Source organism: Lagenorhynchus albirostris, chromosome 16, assembly GCF_949774975.1.
Source record: "Lagenorhynchus albirostris chromosome 16, mLagAlb1.1, whole genome shotgun sequence".
Lineage (NCBI taxonomy): Eukaryota > Metazoa > Chordata > Mammalia > Artiodactyla > Delphinidae > Lagenorhynchus > Lagenorhynchus albirostris.
In genome coordinates, this window is record NC_083110.1 from 37524701 (window position 1) to 37550330 (window position 25630).

At 36.4% G+C, this 25630-nt stretch overlaps 1 protein-coding gene across 7 annotated transcripts in view; it reads left to right on the forward strand.

The window, feature by feature from the left end:
• Nucleotides 1-25630, forward strand: part of MAPK8 (mitogen-activated protein kinase 8) — a 116412-nt gene that overhangs the window by 61666 nt on the left and 29116 nt on the right. For 4 of the 7 annotated variants that reach the window (XR_009536162.1, XM_060126671.1, XM_060126670.1 and 1 more), the window contains exons 2-5: nucleotides 4530-4700; nucleotides 8340-8469; nucleotides 17908-17966; nucleotides 18054-18192. Coding sequence is in view for 6 of the 7 variants with exons in the window: in XM_060126671.1 (XP_059982654.1) it covers nucleotides 4579-4700; nucleotides 8340-8469; nucleotides 17908-17966; nucleotides 18054-18192 (450 nt within the window). In the remaining variant the exon portion in view is untranslated. Of the gene's footprint in view, nucleotides 1-4529; nucleotides 4701-8339; nucleotides 8470-14125; nucleotides 14515-17907; nucleotides 17967-18053; nucleotides 18193-25630 lie in introns of those variants that run through there. The other 3 variants (XM_060126674.1, XM_060126673.1, XM_060126676.1) reach the window with 3 other exon arrangements.

Here is a 25630-nt window from a genome sequence, read left to right on the forward strand (position 1 = left end):
CCATTTCTTTCCACCTTTTCAGAGATGTTATGCTAACTGAAACCTCAGGTTTCTTTTTCACTCTCCTGGTGTCACCCTTCCTATCTTTTTGGGTCTTTTCTATTAGCAGAGAAATATGATCAGGTTGTCTTTATGTTATATATATTATGCATGGTATGCTGTAGTATATTATATATAATATCTAATCTAATCATCCTCCCTTGACCATATACCTTTCTCCATCAATTTCCTTGTGTCTTCTCCATCAACTTCTCTAAAGAAGTAGTTATACCCACTTAACTTATTTCTATAATCATATCCTATTCACACCTAAGCTCATTCCAATCTACCTTCTACCCCCATCATTCTATTCTAATACCGTTCTACCCCCATCACTCTACTTATTTGATATTTCTGTAGCATTCAATACTATTGGCCATTCTGTTCTTGAAAACACTCTTCCTTTGGCTTCTTCAATGTGTTCTCCTCATTTTCTGTGTATGTCTCTGGCTACATCTTCTCTGACTTCTTTGTTGGCTTATCTTTCTCTAATTGCTCATTAAATGTGGGTATCCACAAAGCTGACTCTTAGGCCTTTCTTTTCTTACTACTGTATCCTCTTGAGTAATATTATTCTTTCTCGTTGCTTCAATAACAATGCCAACTTTTAAATTTATATCTTTCACATAGACTTCTCCTCTGAGGTCCAATTCTGTATCTAGCTACCAAATTGATATTTCCATTTGGATGTCTCGGTGAGGTATCTCAGACTCAACATGCTTAAGACACAACATGTTTGTAACTTCACCTCTTCCTTCATGTCTTCTTCAGCACCAAGACTTGTTTTATTTTGGACTCAATATAGTGTATGGATGAAGGACTCAAATCCTCACTCTAAAAACAAACAAACAAACCTCTTACTAACTTACTTACTCTTTACTAACTTTGCAACCATAGGTAGCCTTTAAAGACTCAGTTCTGTCATCTGTAAAATGGAAAAACAATAGGTCCTTTCTTAACATAATGCAGCATCAGACAAAATGAGTAAATGGGACTCATACTTCCAGCCAAGATGTAGTAACAGGGACTGAATTTACTCTCTATCCATAAACAATTAGAAAACCTTCATAGGACTGTTGTGAGGATTAAAAGAGTATTTATAAGCACTTGAAACAGGACCCAGCATAAAGTAAGCTCTATGTAAAATTTTGCTTTTATTATTATTAAGTATAGATTTGATGGTTAAAAAAACTGTGGGATGAAGCTCTGAAGTGCTGCTTTAAGGGTAAATTATGGTATTAATTGTTTATATTATAAAAAGCAATCCTCAAATCAGTACTCTTAAGCTTCCATTTTAAGAAACTAAAGGATAAGAGTAATCCTAAAACAAAAAAGGGAATAAAGACAAGAGCAGAAACCAAAGAAATAGAAAAGTACAAAACAATAAAGAAAAACAGAAACTAAAATTTGGCTTTTTGAAAAGATCAATAATAGTGATAAAATTCTAGCCAGACTAATCAGGAAAAAAAGAGAGAGGATGCAGATTACAATAGCAGGAATGAAAGAGGACACATGTCTACAGATCCTATAGACATTAAATTCAACAATTTAGATGAAATGAGCAAATGCCTTTAAAAACACAAACTACCAAAAGCTCATTTAAGAAGAAATAGATAACCTGAGCAGCCCTATATATTTAAAAAAATAAATAAATTTGCAGTTAAAATCTTCCTTCAAAAAATCTCTTGTCCTAGAATGTTCACTGAGGCATTCTATCAAACATTCAAGATGAAATAATATCAGTTCTACACAAAGTCTCTCAGAAAATAAAAAGGAGGGAATACTTCCCAACTCATTTTATGAGGTCAGCATTTACCCTTAGCGTGAAAGAAAACTACAGACCAATAGCCCCCACAAAAATAGATGGAAAAACCTTTAATGAAATTTTAGCCAACTGAATCAATAGTATTAAAAAAAAAAGGGTAATACTTTTTACCAAGGAAGAGTCATTACAGGAATACAAGTTTGGTTTAATGTTTGAAAATCAATCAGTGTAATTCACCATATGAACCTACTAAGAAAGAAAAACCATATGATAATCTGAATAGATTCAGAAAACTCATTTGACAAAATTTAATGCTCTTTAGTGATAAAAAACTCTCAGTCAACTAGGACTTGAAGGGAACTTTTTCTGCCTGTTAAAGGGTGTCTAGTAAAATCCTGTAATTTACATCACACTTAGTGGTGAAAGACTGAATGCTTTTCCCCTAAGGTCGGGAATGAGGGAATGATGATGCTCTTACCACTTCTATTCAGGATTGTATGGGAATTACAGTCAGTGCAGTGAGGCAAGAAAAGGAATTCAAAGCCATCCAAATTGGAAATGAAGAAATGAAACTGCTTGTGTGTGTAGAAAATCTCAAAGAATCCACAAAAAAGGCTACTAAGACTAATAAGTGAGCTTAGTACAAAGTTATTATGCAAAAGAATTAATTGTATTTCTTTGTACTAGCAATGAACAACTGAAGTTTAAATAAAAATAAATTAACGTAAAAATATTCATAGTAGCATCTAAATGTCAATAATACTGTGGAGAAGTTGAACAGAATTTTGCAAGACCTGTGTATTGGAAACTATAAAACATTGCTGAGGGAATTTAAAGGAGAACCAAGTAAATGGAAATGAATATCATGTTCATGGATCAGAAAACTCAAAATTGTTATAATGTCATTTCTCCCCAAATTGATGTTTATTACTCAGTACAGTTCCAGTCACTATCTCCACAGGCTTTGTTGTAGAAATTGACAAGCCTATGGTCTGTTAACTTAGGCAGAGTTAATGAGACTTGTGGTTTCAGTCTTCTCTGGAATATTACATGACTAGTTTTGTTATTGATTTTGGAAATGTTTCTCTGGGCCTTTCTTTAATTTATCTAAATCATGTCTCTACCTTCACAATTGCTTCCAGTTTATTTCTTCTAAAGCCTACACTGTTTAAACTTTTTGTTTAGTTTTTGTTTATTTTTAACTCCACCTACCTAAAACTTCTTTTTAATTTTAATTTTATTTCTTTCATTTGGCTTAGTTCAGTAGCTCACTGGTTTTCCTCTTCCAGCTCTTGCTCCCTCTCTTGCAGTATAATCTCCAAGTAGCAGCTAGGGATATAGTCAAGGCACTCTCTTACTCTGCACTTTCCAGTGGCTTCTATCCTACTCTAAGAATTGAGCTATTATGTGGATATGATAACTTAGGTCTGCGTGTGTGTGCACAGAATAAACTCAGCCACCTGCTTTAAAAAAAGAAAAAAAAAAAAGAATTCAGCTACTAGAATCCAGTTCATGAGCCTCTACATGATCTGGCCCCAGGACACAGCACAGTGCCTGGCACATGGTATGCATTTAATATATGTTGAATTAAATCTTTGCATTCTAAGTCTTATCAGAATTTTTTTGTGTGTTTGTTTTTGTTGTTAGCATTGTCTTACAGCCACACACACAAAAATAGTAATTCTTTAGACCTAACTGGTTTCTCAGTTTATTATGGGATATGGAGAGTAGGTTGGAGCTGTCTTGCATGCATTTTAAGGCTCACTTTATTTTATTTTATTTTATTTTATTTTACTTTTTGGCCATGTTGTGTGGCATGTGGGATCCTAGTTCCCCGACCAGGGATTGAACCTCTGCCCCCTGCATTGGAAGCACCGAGTCTCAACTATTGGACCGCCAGGGAAGTCCCTTGCAGGCATTTTAGAATAGGCCGGTTTTGTCTAGTAAGGATGGTTAATAAGATTTGTCAGCAAGTAATACTCAAACGGGTAGGAAAAGACTGCTTTGGCTTTCAATCAGACAAATTGTAAAACTCTGTGGTCAGAACTTAGGTTATGCTTTAGATGACCCAAACAGTTCAGAACAGCATTGTTTTGTTTCATATCCCAATATACTAAATGCTTCTCTTATAGTTTATTTTTAAAATAACTTTACCTTATATATATATTTTTAATCTTATATTTTCCACTGTGATTCTTTTCTTTCAACCATTACAACCTCAGCTTATGCATTACACCCGGATGTTGCTATTGGGGATCAGGGGCTCTGTTTTAATGACAGCAAGGTGCTGCTCTGTGTTTGTTAGTTTTTTCTGTAGGAGTGATATGTGATAACCAGCTTACTAACCTGTCAATTTGTTGTTCCTTCCACGAACACTCACTGAGATTGTGAATTATTTTTGAATGAAAGTTTATCAGTTACAAAAATTAAGGTTTCAACACTATAATAAACACATAAAAAGGACTAGTTTAAACTTTTAAACTGGAAGTGACCTTAAAAACAGTTATAATTATTTGCTTTTTGTTTTTCTTTTTTAAACTATTGGTTGTTTCTTAAGTATAGCAGATGCTAACCAGGCTCTGTGGTAATTTTTTCTTTCTAACTGTGTTTTTTAATGAAGCAGCTCTTTTAACATGATCTAGCAATCTGTGAATAGAGTGATGACTTGAATTTTAAGATTAAGCAAATTCATTTTGTTAACATCGTATTTTGTTCCATTTTGCAGCTTCTTGGTGAATTTTTGGATGAAGCCATTAAATTAATTGCTTGCCACCATGAGCAGAAGCAAGCGTGACAGCAATTTTTATAGTGTAGAGATTGGAGATTCTACATTCACAGTCCTGAAACGGTATCAGAATTTAAAACCTATAGGTTCAGGAGCCCAAGGAATAGTATGGTAAGTTTTTACTTCCAAAAATTAGGCAAAGAATCATTAACTGCTGTGTTTTCTTCTCTCATAAATTCTTTGGTAAATATTCCTTGGTAAATATTTAGCTTACCTCAAAAAATTAAAACTATAAAATTTAAATTAAAGCTATAATATGGCTGTTTTGTTCTGAGATTAATGGCTTTTTTATTATTCATAAAACATAATTTTATAAATCAGCTCTGTCATCTTTAAGTGTAAATTATGATTAAATACTTGGTCATAAGCCATGTAAAGACAGATATGTGTATCAGGAAAGAATAAGTGACATGCTTGGTAATTCCATGTATACATTTATTCCCATAGCTAACTGTTTAATAAGAAGCTTCACTTAATCATCACTTTTACACTGTAATGAAATTCTCGAATATCATAAATCTTGTTTTACACTGGGGAATAAAGTCAGCTAATATGTCACTGTATGTGTTTCAAAACTCCTATGTATCTTTAAAATTGATCTACAGGCTAATTTTTACAAAAGGCCTAGGCTCTATAGATCAGCATAATTCCTTATAAACTGAAAATCAAAACACTCTTTGGGATAGTTCTGTTAATAATTTTAGGTTACTAAGTTAGCATAATAAGCTAGTGTTGTAGGGAATTCTAAGCCTCACTCAAGCGTAATTATATCTTTTTTTTTTTATAATTATATCTTTATTACCTCTTCTTGAACCAGATTTGTTTTGGAATCTATTAAAAAATCCTAAGTGTTTACAACCCTGCAGTTCTCCCAGGTTCTAGAAAAACTTTTGCATACAGCTCTTGCATATGTACAGAAAGAGACATATGTAGGGCTGTTCTTTGCAGTACCATTTAAAATAGCAAAAATTGGTAATAGCATCAAATCTATCAGTAGGAAAATAAAAAATAATCACACAGTGAAATACTCTACAACATTTAAAATGAACTGGAGCTTATATATGTCAACAAGGATAATCAGAAATGTAACGCTGAGTTTAAAAGCAAGATGTAGAATATACATACATTATTATACTGTATATATATATGTACTTTAAAGTATGCAAAACAATACCATATATTTATGTATGCAGAAGTATAAATACCAAACTCAGGATAGTACTTACCTCTGAGAATAGAGAGAAGGAAGGGGACTTTACCTATAATAATATCTTTCTTTTAAAAAAGTTCAGAGGAATAATGGTAAAATATTAGAATCAAACAAATTTGTGTAATGGGGACTGTAACATTTATTCTCTTTTCTGTATTCTTAAGGTAATTTATACTATCACAAACTACAGAAGCTGGGTCATTTTATAAAGCATTATTGGCTGGTTGGTTGTCATTTTAACTGATGACATTTAACCATCCACAAATTAAATTTAAAGAAAATGATGTGGTAATATCAATATGCTAAGAATTCTGAAAGTGAACTATTGGTTCAGATTCTAACTCTCTGATTTATTAACTTTGTGACTCACATGGCAAATTAACTCTTCTAAAGCCTGTTTTCCTACCTAGTATACAGGGTTGTTGTGAGGAATATATTATTTATAAAATACTTAATAGTATTTTAAAAATATATTATGTTCCTGTATCTTCACTTATCCTCAGACAAGTGCTTTTTGAAATTTGTGTACCAGAATTTTCTTTTTTAATTGCTTTGGAAGGTAATCAGCCCCTGTCCTAAGGAATAAATGCCTTCAAATTTTTGCTTCACAAAACATTACTATGAAATAGACAAATAATAAAAATTTTTTTTAAACTCACTGTTGTACTACTGTCAGAATCAACTGAAGAACTTAATTTTTTTTTTAAAGGCATTATTTTGGGCCCCAGTTATAGATGGTAAGATTCATTGGGTCTGGATTGGGGCCTCTGAGTCCCCAGGTGTTTCTAATTTGTGCACATTTAAGAATCAATAATTATGGGCTTCCCTGGTGGCACAGTGGTTAAGAATCTGCCTGCCAATGTAGGAGACATGGGTTCAAGCCCTGGTCTCGGAAGATCCCACATGCCGCGGAGCAACTAAGTCCGTGAGCCACAACTACTGAGCCTGCGCTCTAGAGCCTTTGAGCTACAGCTACTGAAGCCTGTGCGCCTAGAGCCTGTGCTCCGCAGCAAGAGAAGCCACCGCAGTGAGAAGCCCGTGCATCACAATGAATGAACATGCCATGCAGCCAAAAATTAATTAATTTAAAAAAAGAATCAATAATTAGAAATCTAATTTCCTTGGATACAGAATAGTTCAAATTTAGAGTTTGATATAGCAGATAAAAAATTAATAGGAATGAATTTAATGGTTAAAAATAAAATACTTTATCTGAAACAGTCAAAACTTTTAATCATTTTATGTGACCCCTAATGTTTTTTGTTTTGCCTTTTTTTTTAATTTGGGAAGAACATATCTGTAAATAACAGCATTTTCTAAGTAAAGATTGTAATATGTATGTTTTGGTGTATATGTATATATATGTATATAGGCAATAGTTAATGGTATATATAGAATGTATAGATGTGTCCTTTTATGTAGTACCAATTTCTTAATACATAATTTCTTCACTATATTTGATATAGTAAGATTGCCACAGAACAAACTCAGGTTTCCAGTTAGGTGAGAGAATAATTTTAATCTGTAGTGTGCTGACTTTCCAAATACTATATAAACAGAACTCATCTTTTATACTATGTTAGGTGGTCCAGTATGAAAAGCACGACCTCATGTCTTAGTCTACTCGTCTCAGCTTTGCTTTTAACTTTCTGGCTGACCTTGGACAAATTACTTAACCTCTCTGGCCCTATATCAGGCAGTGATTAATCCAAATGATTTTTAAAAGCCTCTTTTAATCATAATATTCTATAATTTTAAGACACTTTACCTTACTTGTGCTATACTTTCTTTGACCTGTCATTTGCAAAATATGCCGTTTGGTCAGAGTCATATGGTAGAGGAAGATGTGAAGAGCTAATGAGTATAGTGTTATATTTCCCAGAATTATAGTTGTTTCGTTAATAGTTATGAAGCAGCTTCTGATGTCCTGAAATCTGGCATTTATATTTATAAATACCTTGATTTTTAATTTCTCCTCCAAAACAAATTTTAAGTGTTTACTTTTTATAAAATAATCTTTCGTATAGATGCCTCTATATGCACTTTCCTCTTCTGTATTCATTTTGTTGTGTCTAAAGAGGAAGTGATGTACTTATGTAGAATTCTTCAGCAAATGTTTTGAGTAGAATTTATGACCACATGTATTCTTTATCCTGTCTTTCCTTGGTGTAGATTTGGGGTGAGGGATTCATTTGGGCTCTAAGCTATCTATTGGACCTGAATACTCATTAAACATTTGTGCATTGAGTGCCCATTGTATGCTAGGTGGATCTTGGATGACACTCAGTGAACAAGCAGTCTCTTTCTTCACAGTCCATTTTCACTTTTAATCCATTAGCATTTTAAGAAACAGTTAACAATGCTATACACTGTTGGAATATGCTCTAATAGGTATAGAAGAGACATATTGAGCATCAAGGGCTGGAAATTGGTTCAAGTGCATTTATCTTTGGAGAAAGTGAGGAATCTAAATGAATGTTTCATAAATTCAGTTTTGCAGATTTTTGAGTTTTTTGTTGTTTTTGAATTTCTTATTACAGTGCAGCTTATGATGCCATTCTTGAAAGAAATGTTGCAATCAAGAAGCTAAGCCGGCCATTTCAGAATCAAACTCATGCTAAGCGTGCTTACAGAGAGCTAGTTCTTATGAAATGTGTAAATCACAAAAATGTAAGTGAACATTTTAGAAAATTTCTTAAGTATAAATGAAATCAAGATTTGTTCATGAATATATGAATATAAAAATCTTTTAAAATAGTAGGTGCTTTAAATTGTTCTTTTGGATTGAAGCATTGCTTAAAGGGATATATAAATTTTTCTCAACTTTATTAAATTATATTAGAAGAAAAATAGCTTATGAAATTTAGATTGTATAATTTTCTGACATTTAATTTGCAAAAGGAATTTTAAAGAGGTAGATGTTTTAGAACTTTATTTAGGCTTGATCTCATCTTCTGCTTTTTGTTTTCTATTAAGCTGACATTTCGGAAAACTGGAGCCTGAGCACAGAGATGAAATTGTTCCCATTATTCTTTGACATTGGTACTTTATTTAATAATATTGGATAAAGCAGTTTACCAGAAACTTTAAAAAATATTTAAATGGAATTAGTAAAACATTCCTAATTCTATTTTCTAATGATTATAAAGACTTAAACATACGACTTTCACTCCTTTACACTTTTAAAAAACTTACGTTAAGCATACTGATACTTTTATGATTATTTTAATGGAATGATTTCTCCAAAATGAGAGGAAATAAACTAGGAGTAAATTGTACAAGGGACAGTTTTATGAAGTACTAAACCCAAAGCATCTGACTGGAGATGTGTTGTGGTGTTTGTCCAAAGGAGTTTATAAAGAGCTCAATACTTTCTGATTGCACAAAACACAATTTACCACATTTTGAGAGCTAGCTATGTGCAAGCCTCTGTGTATTGGAGTTAGTAGATTAGCCCCAAGGGAAAAAATTTATGGAAATTGAGGATTAGACTCCTTTTTGAGGGAGCTTACAGTGTTATTTTGAAGACAAAATAAATACATAAAGAGTTAAATATCAGATGTGATAAAGCAGTAAAAGTATAATTGTCAAATTATGGCAGATGGAATGCAGCCCTACCCATCAGCAGACAAGCGGATTAAAGTTTTACTGAGCTCTGCCCACCAGAGCAACACCCAGCTCTACCCACCACCAGTCCCTCCAATCAGGAAACTTGCACAAGCCTCTTAGTTAGCCTCATCCACCAGAGGACAGACAGCAGAAGCAAGAAGAACTACAATTCTGCAGCCTGTGGAAGGAGAACCACATTCACAGAAAGACAGACAAAATGAAAAGGCAGAGGACTTTTTACCAGATGAAGGAAGAAGATACAACCCCAGAAAACCAACTAAATGAAGTGGAGATAGGCAACCTTCCAGAAAAAGAATTCAGAATAGTGATAGTGAAGGTGATCCAGGACCTCAGAAAAAGAATGGAGGCAAAGATTGAGAAGATGCAAGAAATGTTTAACAAACACCTAGAAGAATTAAAGAACAAAGAAACAGAGATGAACAAAACAATAACTGAAATGAAAAATACACTAGAAGGAATCAATAGCAGAATAACTGAGGCAGAAGAACAGATAAGTGACCTGGAAGACAGAATGGTGGATTCACTGCCGTGGAACAGAATAAAGAAAAAAGAATGAAAAGAAAGGAAGACAGCCTAAGAGACCTCTGGGACAATATTAAACGCAACAACATTCTCATTATAAGGGTCCCAGAACGAGAAGAGAGAGAGAAAGGACCCGAGGAAATATTTGAAGAGATTATAGTTGAAAACTTTCCTAACACGGGAAAGGAAATAGCCACCCAAGTCCAGGAAGCACAGAGAGTCCCAGGCAGGATAAACCCAAGGAGAAACATGCCGAGACACATAGTAATCAAATTGACGAAAATTAAAGAGAAAGAAAAATTATTGAAAGCAACAAGGGAAAAACGACATATAACATAAAAGGGAACTCCCATAAGGTTAACAGCTGATTTCTCAGCAGAAACTCTACAAGCCAGAAGGGAGTGGCATGATATATTTAAAGTGATGAAAGGGAAGAACCTACAACCAAGATTACTCTACCCGGCAAGGATCTCTTTCAGATTCAACGGAGAAATCAAAAGCTTTACAGACAAGCAAAAGCTAAGAGAATTCAGCACCACCAAACCAGCTCTACAACAAATGCTAAAGGAACTTCTCTAAGTGGGAAACACAGAGAAGAAAAGGACCTACAAAAACAAACCCATAACAAGAAAATGGTAATAGGAACATACATATTGATAATTACCTTAAACGTGAATGGATTAAATGCTCCAACCAAAAGACACAGGCTCGCTGAATGGATACAAAAACAAGACCCATATATATGCCGTCTACAAGAGACCCACTTCAGACCTAGGGACACATACAGACTGAAAGTGAAGGGATGGAAAAAGATATTCCATGCAAATAGAAATCGAAAGAAAGCTGGAGTAGCAATACTCATATCAGATAAAATAGACTTTAAAATAAAGAATGTTACAAGAGACAAGGAAGGACACTACACAATGATCAAGGGATCAATCCAAGAAGAAGATATAACAATTATAAATATATATGCACCCAACATAGGAGCACCTCAATACATTAGGCAATTGCTAACAGCTATAAAAGAGGAAATCGACAGTAGCACAATAATAGTGGGGGACTTTAACACCTCACTTACACCAATGGACAGATCATCCAGACAGAAAATTAATAAGGAAACACAAACTTTAAATGACACAATAGACCAGATAGATTTAATTAATATTTTTAGGACATTCCATCCAATAACAGCAGATTACACTTTCTTCGTAAGTGCCCACGGAACATTCTCCAGGATAGATCACATACTGGGTCACAAATCAAGCCTCAGTAAATTTAAGAAAATTGAAATCATATCAAGCATCTTTTCTGACCACAACGCTATGAGATTAGAAATCAGTTACAGGGAAAAAAACGTAAAGAACACAGACACATGGAGGCTAAACAATATGTTACTAATAACCAAGAGATCACTGAAGAAGTCAAAGAGGAAATCAAAAAATACCTAAAGACAAATGACAACAAAAACACGACGATCCAAAACCTATGGGATGCAGCAAAAGCAGTTCTAAGAAGGAAGTTTATAGCAATACAAGCCTACCTCAAGAAACAAGAAAAATCTCATATAAACAATCTAACCTTACACCTAAAGGAACTAGATAAAGAAGAACAAACAAAACCCAAAATTAGTAGAAGGAAAGAAATCATAAAGATCAGAGCAGAAATAAATGAAATAGAAACAAAACAATAGCAAAGATCAATAAAACTAAAAGCTAGTTCCTTGAGAAGATAAACAAAATTGATAAACCATGAGCCAAACTCATCAAGAAAAAGAGGGAGAGGACTCAAATCAATAAAATTAGAAATGAAAAAGGCGAAGTTACAGTAGACATCACAGAAATACAAAGCATCCTAAGAGACTACTACAGGCAACTCTATGCCAATAAAATGGACAACCTGGAAGAAATGGACAAATTCTTACAAAGGTACGATCTCCCAAGACTGAATCAGGAAGAAATAGAAAATATGAACAGACCAGTCACAAGTAATGAAATTGAAACTGTGATTAAAAATCTTCCAACAAACAAAAGTCCAGGACCAGATGGCTTCACAGGAGAATTCTATCAAACATTTAGAGAAGAGCTAACACCCATCCTTCTCAAACTCTTCCAAACAATTGCAGAGGAAGGAACACTCCCAAACTCATTCTATGAGGCCACCATCACCCTGATACCAAAACCAGACAAAGATACTACAAAAAAAGAAAATTACAGACCAATATCACTGATGAATATAGATGCAAATATCCTCAACAAAATACTAGCAAACAGACTGCAACAACACGTTAAAAGGATCATACACCATGATCAAGTGGGATTTATCCCAGGGATGCAAGGATTCTTCAATATATGCAAATCAATCAATGTGATCCACCATATTAACAAACTCAAGAATAAAAACCATATGATCATCTGAATAGATGCAGAAAAAGCTTCTGACAAAATTCAACACCCATTTATGATAAAAACTCTCCAAAACGTGGGCATAGAGGGAACCTTCCTCACCATAATAAAGGCCATGTATTACAAACCCACAGCAAACATCATTCTCAGTGGTGAAAAACAAAGTATTTCCTCTAAGATCAGGAACAAGACAAGGATGTCCACTCTCACCTCTATTATTCACCATGGTTTTGGAAGTCCTAGCCACGGCAATCAGAGAAGAAAAAGAAATAAAAGGAATACAAATTGGAACAGAAGAAATAAAACTGTCACTGTTTGCAGATGACTATACATAGATAATCCTAAAGATGCCACCAGAAAAGTATTAGAGCTAATCAGTGAATCTGGTAGAGTAGCAGGATACAAAATTAATGCACAGAAATCTCTTGCATTCCTATACACTAATGATACAAAATCTGAAAAGAGAAATTAAGGAAACACTCCCATTTACCATTGCAACAAAAAGAATAAAATACCTAGGAATAAACCTACCTAAGGAGACAAAAAACCTGTGTGCAGAAAACTATAAGACACTGATGAAAGAAATTAAAAATGATACAAACAGGGGCTTCCCTGGTGGTGCATGGGTTGAGAGTCTGCCTGCCGATGCAGGGGACACGGGTTCGTGCCCCGGTCTGGGAGGATCCCACATGCCGTGGAGCGGCTGGGCCCGTGAGCCATGGCCGTTGAGCCTGCGCATCTGGAGCCTGCGCATCTGGAGCCTGCACTTCTGGAGCCTGTGCTCCGCAATGGGAGAGGCCACAACAGTGAGAGGCCTGCGTACCACCAAAAAAAAAAAAAAAAAAAAAAACTAAAAGTAGAATTACCATATGACCCAGTAATCTCACTACTGGGCATATAGCCAGAGAAAACCATAATTCAAAAAGTCACATGCACCCCAAAGTTCATTGCAGCACTATTTACAATAGCCAGGTCATGGAAGCAACCTAAATGTCCATCGACAGACGAATGGATAAAGAAGATATGGTACATATATACAATGGAATATTTCTCAGCCATAAAAGGGAATGAAATTGGGTCATTTGTAGAGACGTGGTTGGCTCTAGAGACTGTCATACAGAGTGAAGTAAGTCAGAAAGAGAAAACCAAATATCGTATATGAACGCATATATGTGGAACCTAGAAAAATGGTACAGATGAACCGGTTTGCATGGCAGAAGTAGAGACACAGATGTAGAGAACAAACGTATGGACACCAAGGGGGGAAAGTGGCGGGGTGGGTGTGATGAATTGGGAGATTGGGATTGACATGTATACACTAATATGTATAAAATGGATAACTATAAGAACCTGCTGTATAAAAAAATTAAATAAAATTCAAAAAAAATTATGGCAGATGGAAAATAAGTGTTGAGATTTAAGGAGAAAGAAGATTGTTGTGAGCTTGAATGAAACGGGATAGCTTTGGGGAAGGGTGGGCCTAGACTATTTCTTAAAGATGGGGTAAAAATTGGGTTATTGAAGAAAGGGAGCCTCCGAGAGGAGGAATAGTATTTAAAAAGAGGCATAGAGACAATCACCGAACTCATGTTAAGTTGTCTTATCATAATATTTCTGTCGGCGATTGCATTTAAAATATCAATGTGTGTGTGTATATAGAGCAAGAAATCTGTTTGAAAAGTAAAATTTATATATAATATATGTAATCAGAGACACATATGTTATATATACATATGTGAGATGTATGACTTATTTTTCCTTATCCACAGAATTCAGCTACCATGTATATATAAATAAACTTATTTTATTAACCAGAAAAAAAAAAGGCCTAGAGATAAAGATTACAGTCAGTCAGTGATCGGGAAGAAGTTGCGTCAGCCATTCTTGTTCTAGATGGGAGCCAAGTATGTTGCTTGTCAAGATTTTGCTGGTGGCCTCCTGCCCTGGAATAGAACTGCTCATACCCCTTGGAGCCTGTTTCGTGGCAATGTCGTGGTGGCATTACCTTGGTTTTGCATTGGGGAGAGACGGCCAGTGACACCTACCTCCTGAGCCTGGGTGACTGCAAAGAAAGATGGTTCTGTCAACTAAATGGAGGGCATGGAAAGCTTGTTTCACATGAGTAACCCTTTAGTGGAGGTGGCACAGATTCATCCAGGTAATACCCTTGGCACCTAGAAGAGTGCTTGCACGGAATAGGTGCTCGAAACATAACTTTTTCAGTGAATTGTTCAGTGAATGAATGTGAATAAAGATAGGGAAAAGAGGAATGGTAATGGAATTTTTCCACTCCCTGATGGATGGATGCTTTTGTAATGTCTTGCCTTTTTGTGCAAATCATCTCTTCATTGGTCTAAACATCTCTGGTTTTTCCCATTCCCTTCTTCTTTTTTTTTTAATTGAGGTAAAATACAATAACAATAAAACTTACTATCTTAACCATTTTTAAATGTACAATTCAGTAGTACTAAGTACATTCATATTGTGCATTTTCCACTCTTCATAGATGGGTTTGAGTTTCCTTTTCAACTTGGTCACTTATCTCTGAATGCACTTGGATATGTCACCTGGTACAGAGTAGTGCATGTCTGATTGAATCCTCTGAGAGGAGCTGAGGCATGTCATCTCTTAACTGTGGACATTGTAATCCTGTTTGGAAATCTGGTCACCATTTGACTCACATTACCTAATAAGCAAGTTATTCTTTGTCATAGACCAGCTAACAGGTCTTTCCCATTCTTTAGTGTAGTGCTTTCTGTATCTTCCTATTCAGTTTCATATGTGAAATCTGGCTCCTCTTACTAGACTGTTGGGGATTGCTTTCTTCTTTGTTCGGATTTTTCACTTGTTGGCTTCACTTACCAGTTTTGCTCAGGATGCCTTCATAATAGTTGGATTAGTTCATTAGCAACCTGCAAATGAACACCTCAAACCTACATCTCTAACTATAAAAATTGCCCATATCTCCCAATTCTTCAACCTATTCACAAGGATATTGTTATTAGTGACATTTTCAAAAATGCCTTTTTGAAATCTTCATCTATCTGGTTGCATTTCTCTGATCTGCTACTGTTCTTTGTTGTTACTATTGCTGTTGTTGTTTTTATTCACAGAAGTATAAAGTTTCCCAGTGAATTTTTACGTGTTCCTAGTAATTTTTACTTCTTTTAAAGTAGTCATATACCATCCACTTAATCAGTCCTTGACTTTTGTTTGTCCAGTATATGACTGATGTAATTTTCTTTATTTCTCTTTTTGAGAAGCAAGACAACTGTCCCTTTTAATCTTTTTTTATATAACAGCTTTCTTATGATACAATTCACATACCATACAACTAATCCATTTAATTCAGTGGTTTTTAGTATATTCACTGATATATGTGACTGTCACCACAGTCAGTTCTAGAACATCTTCATCACCTCAAAAAGAGACGCCATTCCTTTAGCTCTCATTCCCCCATCTCCCATATTCCTTAGTTCTAAGCAACAGCTAATCTCCTTTCTGTCTCTGTATGCCTTTCATCTTTAACATCTGTCTTCTACTGTGGGATTTCCCAGATGTTAATGAGAATAGTTTTACTAATTCTCCAAGTCTCCAAGTGTACAGTTCATCTGGTTAGGAGACATGAATTCATTTAGAACAACTAGATACTTATTCCTCTGTCTTAAACACATTTGTTTTACCCTCTCTGATCTGAAAAGTACTTTTCTGAATTTATTCACTGAACATATATTTGAATGCCTTCTATAAGCAAAGCTTTATGCTTAAATGAGTAACATGGATTCTGCTCTCATGAAGTTTATGTCTAGAAAAACATTCCCATTCCTAAGTATAATTGTCAACAGACATTTCAAAAACATGTGTGAGGTGTTTTCCTGAATGCTGGAATTGTAAAGGGGAGTAAGAGGCTGTTGTGAAAGGGAGACTATACTGCGGTGTGTTAAATGCCATAATAACATACAAGATATCGTGGGGACAAAGTAGAATATTCAGGTCTGTCAAGGACTAGGGGTTGTCAGACGCTACAAAAGAGGCCTATCTTGCAGGTTTGTTTAGTAGTTTTTTAGGTAAATGACCAACATAGGGAATAGTATGTTTAAAGGCCTTGACAGTTTTTTGAAAACAATATTCTTGCTCAAGTGTCAAGTTTAATAGAGGGCTTAGCAAGAGAAGAAGTGAGTTGATATTCTGTTATGGAGGGCTTTGAGTGTACTGCAAGGGAGTTTTGGCTTTTTTTTTGGTGGCATTAGGTTTTTGAGAAGGTGAGTAATATGATCAGGTCTTTTCATTACCATATATTATAAGCAGTAAAATGGTAGCTGGATTTGCAGAAAACCGTTGTTAGGGAACCAAGTGTTAGAAGTTATTATAGCATGAACAGTCTAGATGAGATGCTAGAATCCTCAGCATAAATAGTGGCACAGGAAATGAAAAGAAGAGGTTGAAATTCAGACTAACAGAGAATGGATGGCATTCTTTTAAATATTTATTATGGTGCAAATATTGAAAAAAGTCAAAAATCACTCTCAGCTTTCTATTGTAAAAGAAAAGACACTCTGGAAAAGTAAGGGGTTTGGGTTGGAAGGATAATGAGTTCAGTTTTATATTATTTTCTGAGACCTCATGTGAGGTAGCTGTGAAAATCTGAGACTCATAAACTAAGCAAGGACTTTTAATGAATATTTAGAAAAACACCATAGAGATGTTTGGAGAAAAAGACATACATAGTATCACCCAAGAAAAGGGTACAGATAAAGGAGGAGGATTAAAACAAAATAGTGGGAAAGAGAGCATGTCTATGGATAAACTAGTGGAATAGACTGGAAATGAGGAAAACTGGGGAAGTGCAGTATTATGAAAAACCAGGGGGCGAAAGGGCTGAGATTATATAGAAATATTGAGTTGGATAAGAGCTGGCAGAAGGTATTTAAGATTTGCTTACAAATTATGTAGAGGGTTGTATAATGTAGGTTCTTGATAATTGAATGTTCATAAATGGAATGGATTTTGTGGAGCTCTTCTGTTGATATTGTGTGTGTGTGAAGGCTCTTTTTTTAGAGCAGTTTTTGGTGCACAGCAAGATTGAGAGAAAGGTACAGAGATTTCCCATATACCCCCTGCCCCCGCACACGCACAGCTTTCTGCATTATTAACATCCCCCACCAGAGTGGTGCATTTGTTATAATCAGTGAACCTACATTGACACCTCCTTATCACCCAAAGTCCATAGTTTACATTAGGGTTCACTTTTGGTGTTGTACATTCTATGGGTTTGGATAAATGTACAATGACATATATCTACCATTATAGTATCATTCAGGGTATTGTCACTGCCCTTAAGATTCTCTGTGCTCTGCTTCCCTCCCTGCCCCCAACCCCTGGCCATAAAGTTTTATTATATAAAATAAAAGGGATTACTTAAGCTTAGAACATAAGACTTGAAAAATTTTACACTGAAGGTGGCTTTTTTTTAATCCATGTATTTGCATTTCCCAAATGAAAATATTATTAAGGAATTTCTAATTTTCCTATTTCTCTGCTTTTGCCGCAGATAATTGGCCTTTTGAATGTTTTTACACCACAGAAATCCCTAGAAGAATTTCAAGATGTGTAAGTGTGATAATTAAAATTTTGTTAATACATTGTTCTTCGATTGTTACTGTATACTTCAGCTGTCATATTTTTTCACCCGTGAAGTTACATAGTCATGGAGCTCATGGATGCAAATCTTTGTCAAGTGATTCAGATGGAACTAGATCATGAAAGAATGTCCTACCTTCTCTATCAGATGCTGTGTGGAATCAAACACCTTCACTCTGCTGGAATTATTCATCGGGTTAGTAGAAAAAACTATCATATTCTTTTTCTAATCATAGAGGTATAATTCATGTAACATAAAATTAACCATCTTAAAGTGTACAATTCAATGATATTTAGTGCATTCACAACATTGTGCAACCACTACCGATACCAAATTTCAAAATATATTCATTGCCCCAAAAGAAAACTGCCTACCCATTAGGCAGTAGCTCCCCATTCCCCTCTCACCCCAACCCCTGGCATATACCAGTCTGCTTTCTGTGTCCATGGATATACCTCTTCTGGATGTTTCATATAGGTGGAATCATACAATACATGACCTTTTGTGTCTGGTTTCTTTAACTTAGCGTAGTGTTTTCAAGTTCACCCATATTGAAGCATATATCAGTAGTTCATTCCTTTTTATGACTGATTAATATTCTTTTGTATGTATTTACCACATTTTGTTTATCCATTCATCCATTCATGGACATTTGGGTTATTTCCACCTTTTAGCTTTTGTGGATAGTGCTGTTGTGAACATTAAGGTACAGGTATTTGTTTGAGTTCCTGTTTTCAGTTCTTTTGGGTATCTACCTTGGAGTTGAATTGCTGGGTCATATTTAACTTTCTGAGGAACGAACAAACTTTTCCACAGTGGGTACACCATTTTACATTCCCAGCAACAGTGCACGAAAGTTCCATCTTCCCCAGATCTGTGCTAATACTTAATGACTTTTTCATTCTAGCCATTACTAGTGAGTATGAAGTGGCATCTCATTGTGGTTTTGACTTGCATTTCTCTAATGACATTGAGCATCTTTTCATGTTTGTTGGACGTTTATATATCTTCTTGGGAGAAATGTCTATTCAAGCTCTGCCTATTTTTTAATTGAGTTGTTTGTCTTTGTTGTTGAGTTATTAGAGTTCTTTATATATTCTGAATACTAGACCCTTATCAGATAAGTAATTTGTAAATATTTTCTCTGAATTTGTATGTTGTTTTTTTCACTTCCTTGATCTCTTTTGATATGTAGATGTTTTTACTTTTCATGAAAATCAGTTTATTTTTTTTTTGGTTGCTTGTCCTTTTAGTGTCATATGTAAGACTCTATTGTGAAATCTGAGGTCATTAAGGTTCACCCTTAGTTTTCCATCAAGAGTTTTATAGTTCTGGCTCTTACATTTAGGTCTTTGACCCATTTTGAGTTAATTTTTGTATATGGTGTGAGATAAGGTGCCAACTACATTCTTTCACTTGTGGAAATCCAGTTATCCCAGCATCATTTATTAAAGAGACTGTTGTTTTCTAATTGAATGGTCTTGGCACCCTTATTGAAATTCAGTTGGCCGTAGACATATGGATTTATTTTTGGACTCCTAGTTCTCTATTCCATTGGTCTTTGTGTCTGTGCTTATATCAGAACCACATTATTTTGATCACTGTAGCTTTGTAGTAAATTTTGAAATGGGAAAGTGTGAGTCTACCAACTTTATTCTTTCTCAATATCATTTTGACTATTCAGGGCCTGTTGTGTTTCCACATGAATTTGAGTATCAGCTTTTCCATTTCTGCAGAAAAGTCCATTGGAATTTTAATAAGGGTTTCATTGACTGTACATTGCTTGGGTAGTTTTGCCATCTTAGCTATATTTAGTATTCAGATTCATGAACACAGGATGTCTTTCCATTTACTTAGGTTGTATTAGTCTGTTTGGGGTACCATAACAAAATACCACAGACTGGGTGGCTTAAAAAACAGAAATTTATTTTCTCACAGTTTGGGAGGTTAGAAGTCCAGGACCAAGGTGCAAATAAATTCAGTTTCTGGTGAGATCTCTCTTCCTGGCTTGGAGATAGCTGCCTTCTTGCTGTGTCCTCACATGCCCTTTCCTCTGTGCATGCAGGAAGAGAGAGCAAGCTCTGGTGTCTTTTTCTTTTCTGTAAGGACATCAGTTCTTTTGTATTGGGGTCCCACCCTCATGACTTCATTTAACCTTAATTACCTCCATAAGGGCCTGATCTCCAAATACAGTCACATTAGGGGTCTTTTACCTATGATGAAAAATATGCCTTTATCTTAGATAGGCTGTTTGGGAAAGAAACTCAAGGATGGAGCTATATTGACATGTAAGCAGTTTAATGGGGAGTCCCCTCAGGATCAACATCTGTGGAGAGTAAAGGAAGTAAAAAATAGACATAGGGGAGAAATTGGATGCAATCACTCTAGAGGCCTCAGCTGGTGACTCAAGCAGACCTTGGTCTTGGAGAGCAGACTTTGGAAAAAGTGGCTCTCTGTGGCTGAGGGCATTTCCTGGAGAGAGATTTGCTGAAAACTGTCAGTAGTCAACACTGCCAGCCCCTGGAAGAATGAGTGCCTCAGTCCTAAACCCAGGCTCAGAGCAGGTATCACAGCACCCACCATAGGCCACCCCTGGTGCCATTTGTTCCTACTTCTTTCATACGGTAAGCTCTGGAAACTGTTTTTCCAGGATTTTATTTGATGTCTGTTCCTTGAGCAAGTTCCAAGAAGTTTAATGGGATAAACCATAGCACCCATTTCTGTAGCTGGTCTTGAGGCCATAATTGATACTCAACCTCTGTGCTCTACTCTTAAATTCCCCTTACCTACCCTCTCTGCTTGCCTAAGATTACTTGCTTGATAAAATAACCTGAGCTTTCATCCTTTAGGGGTTCAGTACAAGTCAGGATGGGGGATGGAGTTCCACATATTTGCTCAGAGATCCAAGCTAAGCTGTATAAGGCTCCAGCATCTAGATAGTTGCTGGTCCCTGTGTCAGGGGAAGAAAAAGCCGGGTGGAATGTACTGGGTCTAAGGCCATGGGCAGAACTAGTCATAAGGACCTGCCTAATTGTAAGGGAACTGGGAAATGGGGGGATGCCGGGGACCAGCCCCAGCTGGACAGGTTTTACCCAAAGGGGAGACGGAGTCGGCGTGGACAGACCACAAGACACCTCAAAGGATGCAAGGATCTGACAAATTTATTTTCTTGATTCTGTAGTACTTATACTATAAAGTAATCTCATTTTCAATCTTAGTAACCTTATTCCCATACCAAAAAAATCCCTTACATGAGCCATAAAACAAAAGTAATTTACATTAGCAGATTACATCAGCAGGTTAAACAGGTTAAGTAATCTTTTTATCGCTTATAGTCTTTTTCGTCCCCTGTGGTTAGGTACATGTTGGTCACACATCTCTTGGTCACATAAAAAGGTCAGGAACGCAGTCTGCGGTTTCAAAATTAGATGTTCTTGTACCTGTATGTTCTATTCAATCAGCCAGTTATTCAAAGCACAAACTCAAGCACATTATTCTTTTAACAACTCTCAAGGGAGGGCGTTGTACCTTTGATCACCAAGTTCCTTTGTAAAATACTTACAAAATATAATCTGTGCTTTATATCTATTTCTATACAAAAAACAATTAAACTTATTAAAGGTTGCCAAATAGCCTACTCTATCTAATTTGCTATACCCCATTATAGCATAAAACTTTCCCACCACCATACCCAAGTGTTTTTTAACATATCTCTAGCTCCCCCGGAGGGCCATAACTCGTCTTCTAAAGTAAGCTTTTACCACACAAATGTTCCTATATATTTCCCTGAACCCAATGCCCTAGCCTGGGAATGGGGATTTCAGGTGTAGTCTTTAAGGGAGCCGGGGTAATCATAATCTTTTTTAGTTTTACCCTAAATCAGGGTCTTTTCCTAAACCCTCCACCAAACTATGAATAATATATCCCAATACTAATAGCAATCCCATAAAAATCACCTTAAGCAAGAGTAGAGGAGAACAAGGGAACCACACAGAGGAGAGCTTTGCTTCTCCTTATTTGTACCTGACAGTACCAGCTTTGCTTGGCACTATGGGTCTCGTCCGTGCTGAGACTCAAAGGCACTTCCTATATGGCTCCCGGCAGGGGGAGGCAGTCTTCAGAATGGTCTGTGCCATTCTGCTCTGCTTATCAAGCATTCCTTTGCTTCCTTTATTCCACACCTAGTACCTAGTCACCCCCTCCTTAGGGAAGATAACCCAGAGTCCTAGCCTGTCAAGGCATTTAGTGCTAAGTGATACATAGTAATCTCTACATTAATCCAGATAGTTCTTCTTTTGGTCCAGAAATATTAGAACTAAAATGACCAAATTATCTGGTCACTTGCATCTCCTCCCCCTCCCCCCATTCCCTAGATATGGTGGTCAAACAGGGTCAGGGTAACTACAATAAACAATCCCATTTGGGAAATTGAAAAATGCAGTCGTTATTTATTTGTAATTTGTAATTCTGTTGTGTAGATATTGTTAGCGTTCTTTTGCCCTTGTGGTGGGGAAGACTACTCCTTGATTAGGCCCTGAATCTGATCTCTGCAAGGAGTACTCTGTCCACTCTTCTCTGTGGTACCTGGCTCCACCCTGTGGAGAGTCTTTTCTGCTAGCCTTCTTGAGTATATCTGAAGTGGGTATTGGAAAGTGTGTTCTCATTGGGGGCTGCCCCTGTTTCACTCCTATCTGTTAAAGATTGGAGGCCCAAGTGTCACTTTAAGACAGTCCTTAACCTGGACACTATTGACATTTTGGATGAATAATTCTTTCTTTTGAGGGGCTGTCCTGTACATTGTAGAAAGTTTAGCAGCATTCCTGGCCTTTACCTATGATATGCCAGTAGTACTCCCCAATTGTGACAACCAAAAATGTCTTTAGACATTGCCAAATATCCCCTGGGAACAAAATTGCCCTGATTTGAGAACCATTGTTTTAAGGCTAGAACAGTCACAGCCTTAAGGAGTTCTTTTTTTTTAAATGGTACATCTCTCTTAGAAACTCAGGAGACTTCTTACGTTTTTAATTACAGTTCTTTTCAAAGCACATCTGGTAGCTCACTGGCTCTATATTCTTGGACTTAATGTCTGCCTTTATGTTTTTAGGCCTTTGTTGGCAAGTCTGAGGTATTTTCATCAATTGAAAGATTTTTCAGGTCTTCTTCCATCAAAGGCTTTCAGAATTGTTATGTGAAAATAGTGCATTAGAAACAAATTCAAGATATCAGTGGCTTACAACAACATTTATTGCTTGCTCAGGGGTCTGCAGGTTGGCTGTGTGGCACTGCTCCAGATCATGGGATCAGGTTCAGGGTTTGTTTCATGTCCAGGTTTTAGCATCCAGGCTGAAGGAGTGTCTCCCTGGGGCACATCCTTTTCTCATGGTGAAAGAAGGGCAAGAGCCAAGCTAAATCAGTCAAGCACATCTAAAACTTCTCTTCAGATTTGATGAACATCACATTTCCTCACATTCCATTGGCCAGAATTACTGTAGGCCCATCGATAAGGTGAAGAAGTATATTGGGTTAGGAGGCGGAGATATTTGCTGAGCAACCCGCTATTTTTTCTTTTTTTTTCTTTTTGAAAGGTCTAGTAGCATTTAGCTTTCCCAGAATGGCAAGGCCTTGAAATTCTAGATTCTCTGTTCCCTTTTATTTCTTCTTGTGAAGTGGCCAATTCTTTGATTTGTAGCCAATAGCCACCTATACCCACAACTAAAGTTTTGCTTTTCAATCTCCTTCTAGAGCAGGGGTCAGCAGACTTTTTTTCTAAAGGCAAGCCCAGATAGTATATATCTTAGGTTTTGCAGATGATAAGATACAGTCTCTGTTACAGCTTCTCAACTTTATCATAGTAACACAAAAGCAGCCATAGACAGTAGGTAATGAGAGTGTGACTGTGTTCTGATAAAACTTTCTTCACAAAAACAGGCAGGCATTAATTTGCCAACCCCTGTTCTAGAGCTCAAGTTCATTATGCAAGTGCTGTGCCTTCCAAGTTATTGTAGGTGACAGTGTCATGAAATGTCTTGCTACTCTATAACCTGGATCACCTTTCCAACCTTTGATATTAGTTTCCCTGCTGCCTGCTGCTCAACTACTAAGCTATGATCCTGTGTTTATAATAGTAACACTGTACTCCTGTCATCAATTTCAGTGTCAGTCAGAATAGACTAGTATAACAGAAAACATTCTTAGGTGTCTCTTTTACTCTCACACTACTACCATAATGCTTCTCACACCAGATGTGAGGTAGTTTTTCCCACACCAAACAGTCCTCAGATTCTCTGGACACCAGCCTGGGTATTCTACAATTTTACTCAATTCCAGGTAGACACTATCTACCTGGAAATAGCCTCAGATCCTCCAGGTTAAGGGCTTAGTCCCACAAGACTGCCCCAACTTCAAATGCCAATCATAATCCCAGGCTATAATTTGGAGATTCCCACAACCCCCTCCTCAGATTCAGTTAATTTGCTAGAGTGCCTAATAGAACTCAGGAAAACATTTTACTTTCTGGATTACTGGTTAATTACAAAGGATGTAACTCAGGAACAGCCAAATGGAGAGATGCATAAGGCAAAGTATGTGGGAAGGCGCACGGAGCTTCCGAGCCCTCTCTGGGTGCACCACTCTCCCAGCACCTCCATGTGTTTACCGGAAGCTCTCGGTACCAGTCCTTTTGGGTTTTTAATGGAGGCTTCATTACATAGACGTGATTGATTAAATCTTTGGCCATTGGAGATTGAACTCAGTCTCTAGCTCCTCTCCCCTCCCAGGTGGTCTGGGGGCCTGTGGGACTGAAAGTTTCAACACTCTAATTATTTTGTTGGTTCCCTGGCAACCAGCCTCATCCTTTGGAACTTTCCAAAAGTAACCTCATTAAGTCAACTCTGGTGTAGTTGAAAGGTACTTCTTATGAATAACAAAAAGCACTCCTTTCACCTTTATTGCTCTTATCACTTAGGAAATTCCAAGGGTTCTAGGAGCTCTGTGCCAGTAATTGGGACAATGACCAAATATGGTTTTCTTATTATAAGTCACAATATCACAACTAGGTTATTAACAAATAAACACTTGAGTTTTCAGTGGCTTAACACAACCAAGGTTTATCTCCCACAGTATGTGTCCAGTACAGGTCCTAGTGGGGTGAGGACTCTGCCATACATAGATGCTCAGCAGCTCAATATCTAGAATGTTACTAGTCACCAAAGCAGGGCAAGAGACAAAAGGATGTTATGCACTGGCCCTTCTATTCTTGATTCCCACTCACATCCCATTGACTAGAATTAATCACAGGCTGGAAAAATGTGGGAGAGAAGGTGGAATATTGTTAGTCCACTACTTCTGTCACACATTCATACAAGTTCAGTTATTCTTCACAGGTATAGATAGCAATGCAACTTAAACATCTGTAGAAAGGTACATCTTGATATGCAAGGATGAATTTCAGATGATATTCTTTTTTGACAGTTTCTTTTCCTTAACAAGATGTCTATTTTTTAAAAGTTGCATTTTGTTCTTAATCTTTCCAAAATAAAGTGTTTAAGGTTGAAATCTTATTTCTAGACTAGAATGCAGTAGTATGAAGAGCCATTAATCATTAACCAACACTATAGACATTGAAATAGTA